This window comes from Hylobates moloch, unplaced genomic scaffold (genome assembly GCF_009828535.3).
Source record: "Hylobates moloch isolate HMO894 unplaced genomic scaffold, HMol_V3 SCAFFOLD_4, whole genome shotgun sequence".
Lineage (NCBI taxonomy): Eukaryota > Metazoa > Chordata > Mammalia > Primates > Hylobatidae > Hylobates > Hylobates moloch.
In genome coordinates, this window is record NW_026652279.1 from 106735564 (window position 1) to 106749313 (window position 13750).

Here is a 13750-nt window from a genome sequence, read left to right on the forward strand (position 1 = left end):
GGATCACTTGAAGGCCTCCCTGCCTAATGTCTCAAAAAAAAAAAAAAAAGAAGCCAGAAACAAAATATATAGCCTTTTTTCCCCTATCTTTTAGTTCTCTGTTTATTTTTTTCTCTTTTACTTATTTCTCTTTCTTTTATATGCCTACCTCTTTACCATGCACTTTTTATACATCTATCCTGAGATAAACTATGTTGCATATGTATATATTTTTTTATAAAATTCTTGTTTTTCATGAATATTTCTAATTCACATTTTATGTATTAAATTAGCAGAAATCTAATTATTAGAGATAGGTAACACTTGATGAGAGAAAGCAAGACCCCTACACACTCATGGAGATCTTCCATTTATAAATGTTTAAATTATAAACAGATTGGAATGTTGGATGTAAATATTTAAATATGGGAGAAAAAATGTTTTTTGAATGTAGTTCAACCTAAATTTATAAACTAAACAGTCAGTATTCATTTGGCATATTATTTAGTTATCTTCTGTCTTAAAAAAAAAATGGTAAATGTTGGATGGTGCCTGCCCAAAAAGAAAAAATGATAAATGTCCCTGCTCAAAGAATAAATGTAAATTATTGAACCCATTGGTCCCTGAAAGGTGTTTAGGAAAATTATTTTCTGTTCCCAGTGTATTAAAGAAAATTCCATAAGCTCTAAAATATAGTTAGCTTGATTTATTTTATATATGTTGACCAGTACCACAGTGAAGCATGCTTAAAACATTTTGGGAAATTGACCAAAAACTTAGCCACTTGAAGTATTTATGAAAACTGACCAGCTCAGAAGTCAAATATCAACAAAATCGAAGGAATTACTATCATTCAACCCAAATTATCTGACCACAAAGAATTGAAGTTTGGATTCAGAATAACTTAAAAACTCACTATGGCCAGTTGTAGTGGCCCATGTCTATAATCCCAGCACTTTGGGATGCTGAGGCAGACAGATAGGTTGAGTCAAGCCATGGCTGTGCCACCACACTCCAATCTGGATGGCAGAGCGAAACCTTGTCTCAAAAAAAAGACAAAAAAAAAAAAAAAACTGGAAATCAGAAAAACTCAAAATTTAAACTTTGCATCAAAGAAAAAATGATAATGGAAGTTAGAAAAATGTAGACCTGAATGACAAAAATACAACATATCACAATGTGTGGGATGCCATATGAAGCGGTATTTAGAGGGAAAATTTAGAGCTATAATGAGTTATGTAAGAAAAGACCAATGGCTGAAGATAAATAAGCTAAGCCTTTTTCCAAACTGGCATTTCTTATCAAACTAAACAGACACGTACCCTGCTATTTTCCTCCTGGGTATTTAACTAAGACAAATGAAAACATATGCACACGAAGAGTTGAACATGTTATTCTTAATAGCCTCAAAAGAACTTATCCAAGAATGTTCATAGATGCTTTATTCATAATAGTTAAATATTGTAAGCAGCTCAAATGTTGATCAGTAAGAGAAAGAAAACCAAACTGTGGTATAAATGAAACTACTCACCAATAAAAAGGAACACATTACAAATAAATACAACATAGATGAATCTCATAGTCATACTGAGTGAAAGAAATCTTAACACAAGCAAGTACATACTTCTTATTATGTTTATATGGAGCTGTACAGTAAGCAAAATGCATCTATGGTGGGAAAAAAATCAGAATGCTAATAGTCGGAATAGGGGTATGGAATTTAACTAGGAAACAGCATATGCCTGAAGTGGCAGAAAGGTTCCAGATCTTGATTGGAGTTTTTATCATATGTATATTTATCTTAAATATATATATATATATATAAAATATTGAACTCAATTATATAAAATATTGAACTCAATTGCATGCTTAGGTATTTAGGGGGACATGTAGTGATGTTTACAGTTTACTTTAAAATGCATCCAAAAAATTAGGGTTCTAATCTGAACCCTGAAAGCTGAAATTCCAGATACTTTCTATTCAAAATATTAATATAGTCTTAAAACTAAGCCATTCTAGAAACCTTAGCATTTGATAAATTGAGCAGTCTTTAAAATACTTTAATGAAGACAAAAACCAATCAAGTAGAAGTTTGACAGTTTTCAAAAGCTGTTACAAACCCATCTTATTCAAAAATGAATTGCTCTTGGCCAACCATGGTGGCTCACACATGTAATCCTAGCACTTTGGGGGAAACTGAGACGGGAGGATCTTCTGAGGCCAAGAGATAGAGACCAGCCTGGGTAGTATAGCAAGACCCCATCTCTACCAAAATAAAAAGGTGAAAAATTAGCCAGGTGTGGTGGCACACACTCAAAGTCCCAGCTACTTGGGAGGCTGAGGTTGGAAGATCACTTGAGCCTAGGAGTTTGAGGTTACAGTGAGCTATGACCACACCACTGCACTCCACTGCAGGGTCTACACAGAGCAAGACCTGTCTCTAAAAAACTTTTTTTTAATAAATAAAAAATGCTCTAAATATTGTATATTGTTAGCAAATGCAAACATTTGTGTTAAATGATTAAATGTGGAAGTCAGCAAATTAGTCATTTAGCAGATTAATCTCTTACATCAGCTGGCTTTCAGCTTTTCATTTTCAGTGAATTAACTGCTTCTAGGTGTTATTTATTATTTTATTATATTTTATCACTAGTCTGGTCCTGTGTGTCACAATGTGCAAATTATCCTAAATCAGACCAACAGTAGTACACCTGAAACAACTGATATAAAAGTTTATTTCTTTTATCATCATGAATTTGAGCACTTGAATTGTTTGGATTGATTGTATAATAATAGTCCAGTGATTTAATGTATTCCTCTGTCTCTATTGATGTTTAATTTACTAATATAAGGAATCAGTACATTGAAACCTGACATCTTTATTTCTCCATTTTTGTTTGCTTTTTGTTACCTTACATACAATTTTGCTCATCATTATAAATCATTTTCCTCAGTAGTGGCTTTAGGTAAAGTAGTAAGATCCCTACAACTCCATTCTTTCTCACATCTCCACACATCTGCTCAAACTTTGTTCTCTGTTTTCTCCAGGTCTTTGTTATATATTTAGGCCTTCCCCTTCCAACTCTTGTTAGCCTGTCAACCTTCATCATTACTACCTCACTAAGGAGTTATTATCTCGCTAGCAAGGAAAGATGTGAAAGCAAGGGAAGGGAGGAGAAATGTGGAGAAATGGAGCTAAAAGATCAAGTTTTGATAGTGTAGCTTTTTTACATTTATACATACATATAATGCTACATATATGGTTTTCCATCCTAAAATTCACCTTACTACACTCCTTTGTATTGGCATCCTATCTCCTATTAATACCAAACTACTAGAAAGAATGATCCACAAGTAGGTTCCACATCCTGTGGATCACCTCTATCAGAACTTGGGTGATAAAAGCAAGGTTTCTGAGACCCACAGTTGGCAGTTTTGATTAACTAAATTTATGATAGGACAGGCAATCTATATTTCTTTTCAACCCATCAGTGCCGGAGACCAGCAGTCTTCAAGTGTTTTTGCTTGGTATCCCCTAAAACTCTGTGTGTGTGTGTGTGTGTGTGTGTGTCTGTGTGTGTGTGTGTCTGTGTGTGTTTTGAGACTGAGTCTTGCTCTGCTCCATTGTGTGTGTGTGTGTGTGTGTGTATTTTGAGACTGAGTCTTGCTCTGCTCCATTGCCCAGGCTGGAGTGCAGTGGCGCGATCTCGGCTTACTGCAGTCACCACCTCCTGGGTTTAAGTGATTCTCCACCTCAGACTCCCGAATAGCTGGGACTACAGGCACATGCCACCATACTAGCTAATTTTTGTATTTTTAGTAGAGATGGGGTTTCACTATGTTAGTCAGGCTGGTCTTGAACTCCTGACCTCAGGTCATCTGCCCGCCTTGGCCTTCCAAAGTGCTGGGATTACAGGTGTGAGCCACGGCACCTGGCCCTAAAACTGTGTATTTTTAAATTTGACATCAAAAATTTTTCATCATAAGGGCTGGGCATGGTGGCTTATGCCTGTAATCCCAGTATTTTGGGAGGCCGAGGCGGGCAGATCATGAGGTCAGGAGTTCAAGACCAGCCTGGCCAACATGGTGAAACCCCCTCTCTACTAAAAATACAAAAATTAGCTGGGCGTGGTGGCGGGCACCTGTCATCCCAGCTACTCAGGAGGCTGAGGCAAGACAATCACTTGAACTCAGGAGGCTTGCAGTGAACCGAGATCCCGCCATTGCCCTCCAGCCTGGTGACAGAGCAAGACTCTGTAAAAAGTAAAATGTAAATTTAATTTACTCTTTTAGTGAAAGGCTTTTTTTCTAGTTAGTTCCTGGTCTTTGGATGAATGTTACTTATTGCAAGAATAAGACAGGTTTCATACAATGTATACTACTTGGTTGACTGGTACACTGAAACTTCAGACTTCACCACTGTACAATTCATCCATGTAACCAGAAACCACTTGTACCCCTAAAGCTATTGAAATAAAAATAGAAAGAAAAAAAAATTAAGACAGATTTTACCATCAATTGTGTTTTTTTATACTTCTAAGAGTTAAGAAACCAGTTTTTTATAAAGAAGTAAATGAGAATGAACCCATTTTGTTATAGCGATGTCATTCGGTTCTTTGAACAATTTGAGTTATTCTCTTAAACCTCATATTGATCTATTTACAAAAACTATTATTAATAGCCTCTTAACTGTCAAGTCATTAGGATCTCCTTTGATTTTTTTTCCACATTGATCCTGTTAATAAGTTTTCTCATTCTTTCCAAGTCTGTATAATGAGAATAACAACATTTAATTTACAGAGATGTTGTGAGGATATAGTAAATGCTCAATATATCTAACATTTAGCATTTATTCATTGTTTCTTATATAGCCAACACTGTACTAAATCCTTTGTATTCATTAGATCATTTAACTCCTCCCTCCCTCCCTCAAATATTTAGAAATTATTATTATGACTACTACCATTTTACAGCTGGGGAAATGAGACTTAAATTACTTGCCCATTGTTACCAGTGTTGAAAGCAGCAGGACCATCATTGCAATGCAGATTTTTCTGAATTTGGAATTTAGGTTTTATTTCTCCATGCTCCATGTATTATCTTTTTTTTTTTTTTTTTTTTTTTTTGAGTTTTGCTCTTGTTGCCCAGGCTAGAGTGCAATGGCACGATCTCGGCTTACCACAACCTCCACCTCCCTGGTTCAGGCGATTCTCCTGCCTCAGCCTCCAAGTATCTGGGTTTACAGGCATTCGCCACCATGCCTGGCTAATTTTGTATTTTTAGTAGAGACGGGGTTTCTCCGTGTTGGTCAGGCTGATCTCGAACTCCCGACCTCAGGTGATCCACCCACCTCGGCCTCCCAAAGTGCTGGGATTACAGGCGTGAGCCACAGCGCCCAGCCTTGATTACCTATTTTTTCTTAGCAATATTTGAGAATTTTTTTTTTTTTACCTCCTTCAATTTTGTTGAACATAAAGAATTGGAAAGCACTTGATTTGCTAATCAGTTTGTTTCTAAAGACTTTATCAATATTTATAAAATACTTAAGAAGTACTTTGCTTAACCCAGTATATTGAGCAGAAATAGGAAAATGTGAATAGTGTCAACTTAAATACATATTTACTAATGTATCTTTTGGACATTCTGCTAAAACCTTATGGCTCCAGACTGAGTTCAGTTAATTTATGAGACATGTCTGTCACATAATCTAATTGACAGTCATTTCTGGTTGTCAGATCAGCCAGACCAGACTTACTTTCTGATTCACTTTTTCCATTCAAATAAATGTGTTAATGACCATTCATATGACACTTTGAATTCTGATCTAGGTGCCATTTTACCTTCTGGATAAAATAAGATACTGTCACTTTCAGCATTTTTTACTAGTGCCTTGTTATTTTGCTTTTACTGAGCTTTCTTCAGTCCTTCCCCCTCAAGTACATTCTTTGGCAGTAGGAGGGGCCTGGAAGAGATATGGTTGTTAAGCAAAAATTGTCTTTTCTTCCATTACCCACTCTTCAATATATCTGAATTCAGAACATTTCAATAAAAGGTAAAATACCCGTTTCTAAAGGACACTACACTCTTAGGAGAAATGTGTTTCAGACCCAGAAGGACACAGAACCCTCCTGTGTTTACAGTTTCTTGATTAAAGAAAGTTTCAATCATACCGGTATTTTAGATTTTTTGTCTCATACCCTGAAGACTTTTGCTTTCCTAAACAATATTCTATAGTCTCCTTTGTTAAGTGAGAAAGGGCTATAATGAAAGGGATGGCATCTTCACAAGACGTAGTCTAGGCCAAATCAATTGTAAGAAAGACTACATGAAGAAGTGGAGAATCATGGAAAAATAACCTTAAAATTACCCATGCCTTCATACTCCATAGACTCGACTCTATGTAGCCCCCAGGGATATGTATACCCCAGATTGAAGGCTGCTGGTCTGTACTACCTGCATCTCCTTTTCCATCTCCTTCCCTGCTCCTTCCATCCAGGACTGTTCTATCCTTTACCTTAGTCAATACTCAGTGGTCAGTAATCAATCCCTAGTTCATTAAATCAATTGTTTTTGCTCAGACCTTGTCTTGCTAGATACATCTGAAAATGTGAACACCTACCCTAGCTAAGAAGAAAAAAAAATGAGAGAATTAAGGGAAAAAGAGAAAGACAGAAAACTGAAAGGAACAAAAATTATCCGAGCTTATGGAACATGCCAAAATACGCTGCACAGGCCTTGAATTTTGCCACATCCGTGTTCTTACTACTTTTCTTTTACCTTTGTTTTTGCTTCAGCCTGACAGTGCCTTGCCTTCCTATCCATCCATTTAGCCTTCAAAGACCAGCACATCTATGAAGTGACAATATGATTGCTCTTTCTTTCACACCCCTGTTCTTGGTTTGTACTCTGATGTTTAGTATTTAAATAACCATAATGATTTTCATTACATATTTTCTTTATAAATGCTGTCTTGGATTTGGAAAAAAAAAAAAACTATTGGGGTTTCTAAATAGCCCTCCTTAATGTGCACCATTACTATCTAATTATTCCGTTTCATGGTCATATTCTGTCAATAATCTATACAAACTATAGTTTTTATTTCTGCTCTCCTGCTCTCTCTAGGAATCAAAAAGATCAGAATCTCTTATGGACATACATCATAAAAAGTTAAAGAGTAAGGCTGCTGAAGACAAAAATAAGCCTCAAGAGAGAATACCATTTGACCGTGATAAAGATCTCAAGGTTAATCGGTTTGATGAAGCTCAGAAAAAAGCCCTAATAAAAAAATCTAGAGAACTAAACACGAGATTTTCACATGGCAAAGGCAATATGTTTTTATAAGTAAGTATATTTCAGTGAGGTATATTTTAATACTGATCAATGTGAACTTTTCTAAATACTCTGTTGTCTTTAATAATTGTGCTGAAATCTATTTCCTTTTATAATAGATTAAAAATTATATATTTTTTATAAGTAAACAGTGATTTTTGAAAAGTCAGCCTTGTGGGATGAAAAATATGGCTTACTGGAAAAATCCCTCATAATAACCTAATAGGGCATTGCTATTAAAAATGCTAAAATAAAAATTCAGCTTATGAGAAATGGCAAAGGAGGGTGTGGTTTGATACTTGAGTAAATATGCATGCTTTATTAAAGATGAAGAAAGGCTTGCTGGTAGTTTGTATGTTAAACAAAATCCCAACTAGGAAATGTTTGTTGCTTAGAAAGGTCCCCTATAAGTTAAGGTTCAAAACTATTCCAATATTCACCCATAGCCCAATCTGACAAGGGTTCAGAATGGTGATTAAGAAATTACATAAAGCTGGGTGCAGTGGCTCACGCCTGTGATCCCAACACTTTGGGAAGCCAATGTGAGAGGATCACTTGAGCCCAATAGTTTGCAACCAGCCTGCTTAAGATGGTGAGACCCCATATCTACAAAAAACTAGCCAGGTGCAGTGGAGCACACCTATAGTCCCAGCTACTCAGCAGGCTGAGGTGGGAGGATCCCTTGAGCCCAGGAATTCGAGGCAGCAGTGAGCTGTGATTGTGCCATTGCACTCCAGCCTGGACAACAAAGTGAGACCTCGTCTCTTTAAAAAAAAAAAAAAAAAAAAAAAAAAAAAAGAGGCCAGTGGCTCACACCTGTAATCCTAGCACTTTGGGAGGCTGAGGCGGGTGGATCACCTGAGGTTGGGAGTTCGAGACCAGCCTGAACAACATGGTGAAACCCCATCTCTACTAAATATATATATATATAAAAAATTAGCCAGGTGTGGTGGCACGCGCCTGTAATCCCGGCTACTTGGGAGTCTGAGGCAGGAGAATTGCTTGAGCCCGGGAGGCGGAGGTTACAGTGAGCCGAGATCCTGCTACTGCACTGTAGCCTAGGTGACAAGATTGAGAGACTCTGTCTCAAAAAAGAAAGAAAAAGAGAAGAAAAGAAATTACATAAAAGCCGAGGTTGCTTCTTAAAATCTTTATGATTTTTAATTGTATGAAACCTATATCAATATTCAAATGTGATTTTTGAGGAAAATATAGTTAAATTTAGAAATTTTTCCAACTTACTGAGTTTTCTTATTCTTACCTCAGGGGGATTTCCCTGTGAAATGAAGAAAAGTTGAAGAATACTCTTTGTCCATCTTTATTTCTTTGTTTTTGGCTTCTTAAGATTAGAGATTACTTTAATCTTAACAAACATACAAATTTACCTTGTTCTGTGTGTCCTTTTAAGGTCATGTGGAAACATAAAACGAATGTTTTTTATGTAGAACAGAATATTCTATGTGCCTTTAGCTTCTGTGGAAGTATGGGGAATTATGGGCTTTTCTTCAAATAATTATTTTAAGAGGCTTCCATTCCCCCTGATTTTTGTGGTGTCTCACAAGTACCCTCTAAGGTCTGGTCAGGACTGACCACCAAATCTCTACCACAGCCTGGACCTCCTCGTGAAATATACCTAACCTGCCCTAGAGTCAGTGTGTCAAGTCCTTCCTGTAAATCCATGACTTTGAAATTTGTTGTTTTTTCCCTTTAAACTGCAGCCAGTGAATACAAATTTACTTGAAAATAGAGGGTATGGGGTTTTGCCTGTTTTGTAATCGGTTTGCTTGTTTTAGCACTCAGGGCTTTTTATTTGTTATTTAATTTTTTTAATTGTTGTAAGTCAGAAAGATCTCTGGGTTATCTCATGTGCTAAGGAAAAACTATTTTGGTTTTTCCAACTTCAATAGTTAGTATTTCTAGGGGAGGCAATCAGGATAAGATATGCCATTAACTATTAGCAGTTAAGTCTGTAAGACTCAATCTCTATGATCTCAACCAAAGCTTTCTGAGTCCTGGAACTTTGCTTTGGGACAACTTTACTTTACTCATTTAAATACTGTACTTAACAGTTTGTAGCTAATTTACGGGGTCATGTCTTTTTTTTAGCTAATTTACGGGAGTCATATCAATCATGAATAGCCTTTTTAAAAACTTTAATAATCCCTGAAGACAAAAATGGAAATGGAAAATTTATAGTCATAACCCCTCCAACTGGGAGTATTATAAGTTTGTAGGCCGGGCGCGGTGGCTCACGCCTGTAATCTCAGCACTTTGGGAGGCCGAGGCGGGTGGATCACGAGGTCAGGAGATCGAGACCATCCTGGCTAACACAGTGAAACCCCGTCTCTACTAAAAATACAAAAAATTAGCCGGGTGAGGTGGTGGGCGCCTGTAGTCCCAGCTACTCGGGAGGCTGAGGCAGGAGAATGGCATGAACCCCCGGGGGGCGGAGCCTGCAGTGAGCCGAGATTGCGCCACTGCACTCCAGCCTGGGCGACAGCGAGACTCTGTCTCAAAATAAATAAATAAATAAATAAGTTTGTAATGCTTTAAGCACTGCCTCTTAAGATGATAAATTTATAAGATGAGAAATTCTATTTAAACTGTTAAACTATTGTTAAATAAATGCCAATTCTATAAGTTGTATTTTCTTGCAGATTAATCCCAATTGTTCCACTAGTATTCTAGTTTTGATGAGACACAAATTTTTGTTGTTGTTTATTTTTGTTTTTTTGAGAGATGGAATCTTGCTTTGTCACCCAGGCTGGAGTAGAGTGGCGTGATCTCGGCTTACTGCAACCTCCACCTCCTGGGTTCAAGCGATTCTCCTGCTTCAGTGTCCCAAGTAGCTGGGACTACAGGCATGCACCACCACGCTCAGCTAATTTTTGTATTTTTTAGTAGAGATAGGGTTTCACTATATATTGTTCCAGGCTGGTTTTGAACTCCAGACCTCAGGTAATCTACCTGCCTCGGCCTCCCAAAGTGCTGGGATTACAGGCATGAGCCACCACGCCTGGCCAAGACACAAATTTTTAATGGAAAAAGATTCTGATTCCCAGTTCATGTAAGCTTTATGAAAACTGAGTATACTGTTTATATGATAGTATAAATTATTCTTCGTCTAATAATAGCAGTACAATATATTTTTTCCATAGCGTCAGTGTAAACCATAGCAAACTAAAGGAGCATTGCTATTAAAAAGATGAATTAGTTGGGCGCAGTGGCTCACACCTATAATCCCAGTGCTTTGGGAGGCCGAGGTGGGTGGATCACCTGAGGTCAGGAGTTCAAGACCAGCCTGACCAACATGGTGAAATCCTGTCTCTATTAAAAATATAAAAATTAGTCGGGCCTGGTGGCGGGTGCCTGTAATCCCAGCTACTCAGGAGGCTGAAGCAGGAGAATCGCTTGAACCTGGGAGGCGGAGGTTGCAGTGAGCCAAGATCACACCATTGCACTCCAGCCTGGGCAACAAGAGTGAAACTCCATCTCTAAAGAAATAAATAAATAAATAAATAGATGAATTATTCTTCTAAGCAAATTGAAAAAGCTTCTTGTGTACTCAAAATTGAACAGAGCTACCTTTTGACTAAAAATGTCATTTTTAATGAGCAGTATTTTCTGAACACAAAATTTTGTACAAGAGTGTCTCCATTGCATTAATTTAATTTTGTTATAATTTTTTCCCAATGAAAGGAAAAAGTATTTTCTAGCTCCTCTTCCTTATGTAAATTCTTAACATATATTTTTGAGAAATTTGTATTTTTTAAAGTAACATTGTTATCTTTGGATACTTACTTTACTTTGTTTTCCTCATTTAAAGAGAATAGGGATATTTCTGTATTATATATTTACTGTTTCATCCCTCACCTTTGGGGTGACCATGACCTTGGCATGAAGGAGAGAAACCTCTGCTTTCCGCCTAATGCTTCCAGGAGCTACTACCTTACTGGCCTTGGAGCTAATGCTCTTTTATGCCAACCTGAGGATAATTTTAACAAAATGTAAGGCCAGTTTCAGAGGTTGTTTTGCCCCACAGAGAGACTAATCCCAATACAAGAATATTGACAACAAAAGGACAAAGTAGTTATTGCACAGGATGGAAAGGTGTCTTTATTTCATCCCCTCCCCACTTCCAAAGATGCAAAAGGCCTAACTGAATCAAGTCTCCTTTCCATCTGGCAGGAGACATTTTAATAAGGACTTTTTAATTTCCTACATTTCTTGGCCAAGTGTCATAGGAATGTGGCCTCTTTTGAAATTTAAAAATGAAGAAGAAAAAAAGAGCAACACTAAGTTCATATAATGGAGCAGATACTTTTAATGTTCTAACCATTGAATGCGCCATTTAAGTTTGTTATACTCGAAATTATATGATTTTTGTCCAGCTCTCTAAATTGTCATCTCCAATAGATTTAGGTGCTTCAAATAGTAACCACATTACTGGTAAGTAAATGGTGGGGTTATTGGGTTTAGCAAGTGGGGAAGTAAGGAGAGGTGAACAAAACACGAGAGATGGTGGCTACACCCCTAGTAAGACTGCCTTACCAGATAAATGAAATCCTTGGCCAGGCTCAATGGCTCACCCCTGTAATCCCAGCACTTTGGGAGGCTGAGGCAGGCAGATCGTGAGGTCAGGAGATCTAGACCGAGACCATCCTGGCTAACACGGTGAAACCCTATCTCTACTAAAAAAATACACAAAATTAGCCGGGCGTGGTGGCGGGCGCCTGTAGTCCCAGCTACTCGGGAGGCTGAGGCAGGAGAATGGCGTGAACCTGGGAGGCGGAGCTTGCAGTGAGCCGAGATGGTGCCATTGCACTCCAGCCTGGGCAACAGAGCGAGACTCCGTCTAAAAAAAAAAATCCTTTTTGTATTAGGCACAACATAGTAAATTAAGTCTTGCTCAAAAAAAAGAAAAAAGAAAAGCCCTGATCTAAGAGTTTTTAATCTTGTTTAGATATAGCAACCACTTGACATTTAATTTATCATCTTAACATTGAATGATTCTTTGTTTTGTTTTTTGTTTTTGAGATGGAGTCTCACTCTTGCTGCCCAGGCTGGAGTGCAGTGGTATGATCTCGGCTCGCTGCAACCTCCACCTCCCGGGTTCAAGCGATTCTTCTGCCTCAGCCTCCCGAGTAGCTGGGACTACAGGTGCCTGCCACCGTGCCCAGCTAATTTTTGTATTTTTAGTAGAGACGGGGTTTCACCATGTTAGTCAGGCTGGTCTCGAACCCCTGACCTCAGGTGATCCACCCACCTCGGCCTCCCAAAGTGCTGGGATTACAGGCATGAGCCACCGCGCCTGGCCTGAATGATTCTTTGAATTAACGATTTATTTAGAAGTGAAGTTGAGATTGGCCAGGTGCGGTGGCTCACACCTGTAATTCTAGCACTTTGGGAGGCTGAGGCAGGTGGATTGCCTGAGCTCAGGAGTTCGAGACCAGCCTGGGCAACACAGTGAAACCCTGTCTCTACTAAAATACAAAAAATTGGCTGGGCATGGCGGCGTGCGCATGTAGTCCCAGCTACTCGGGAGGCTGAGGCAGAAGAATTGCTTGAACCCAGGAGGCAGAGGTTGCAGTGAGCCGAGATCGCGCCACTGCACTCCAGCCTGGGCGACAGAGCGAGACTCCATCGCCAAAAAAAAAAAAAAGTGAGGTTGAGATTTGCATGGTACCAAGGCTTACATGCTTTAGAATAGATCAGTGGTTATTGTATAAATAATTTTATCCTAAAACATTATGACATTTTTTGTTTCTTATTGAGGGTAGATAATGTTAATATTAAACTACTAATAGGAGGCCCTTATCACTTCTCTTTTCATTTTTTCCATGCAGTAATAGGTATTATTAGAAAAAAGTTATTTGTTGAGTTACACCTAAGAGGAAGAAGTAACATGATGGAAAGTGGTTGGAGATAGCACCCAATTAACATCGACAGCCAAGTCTTCTATTTCAGAATATTGATTTATTTTGCTTTGGCTTTTGATGCCATCGTGAGATTTAAGTCTGCAGTTTCAAAAGCTCATGCTACTTAGAAGAGGTGATTTTTGCAGCTTAAAAAATTGCTCGTGACTGCAGTATGTACACAGTTAAAAAGCTGTTCACTGCCCCTTTCAACCTTTTCATTTTGAGCTTTACTAAGAGAATGTTTTTAGGAACAGAATTCCTAAAGTGTAATTTTTTTATGTATAAATAAAGTTTTATCTATATCTGAGAAGTTGTAGTATTTATTTTTGTTTTAACATTATTAGCTTTTCTGAAGCAGGCAGTATTGGTAAGGAGAATATTCTGTAAAGGTTTATTCCAGCCAACCAGATCATTATAGGCTATTGTAAAAAACAACAACAACTTTAACTCCAACTCGCTTGCCAGGTTTTCATTATCCTAATATCACTATACAGATATTATCTGTTTATTTAGAAACACAGACA

The 13750-nt window shown here is 37.8% G+C and overlaps 1 protein-coding gene across 3 annotated transcripts in view; it reads left to right on the forward strand.

Moving 5' to 3' along the window:
- The window catches only part of GPALPP1 (GPALPP motifs containing 1), a 45471-nt gene extending 31929 nt beyond the window's left edge, over window positions 1-13542 (forward strand). Inside the window, exons 8-9 of one of the 3 annotated variants that reach the window (XR_009213248.1) lie at window positions 6774-6876; window positions 7102-7191. Coding sequence is in view for 2 of the 3 variants with exons in the window: in XM_058437854.1 (XP_058293837.1) it covers window positions 7102-7320 (219 nt within the window). In the remaining variant the exon portion in view is untranslated. Of the gene's footprint in view, window positions 1-6773; window positions 6877-7101; window positions 7321-8574; window positions 12412-13154 lie in introns of those variants that run through there. The other 2 variants (XM_058437854.1, XM_032150811.2) reach the window with 2 other exon arrangements.
- Window positions 13543-13750: the final 208 nt, after the last annotated feature.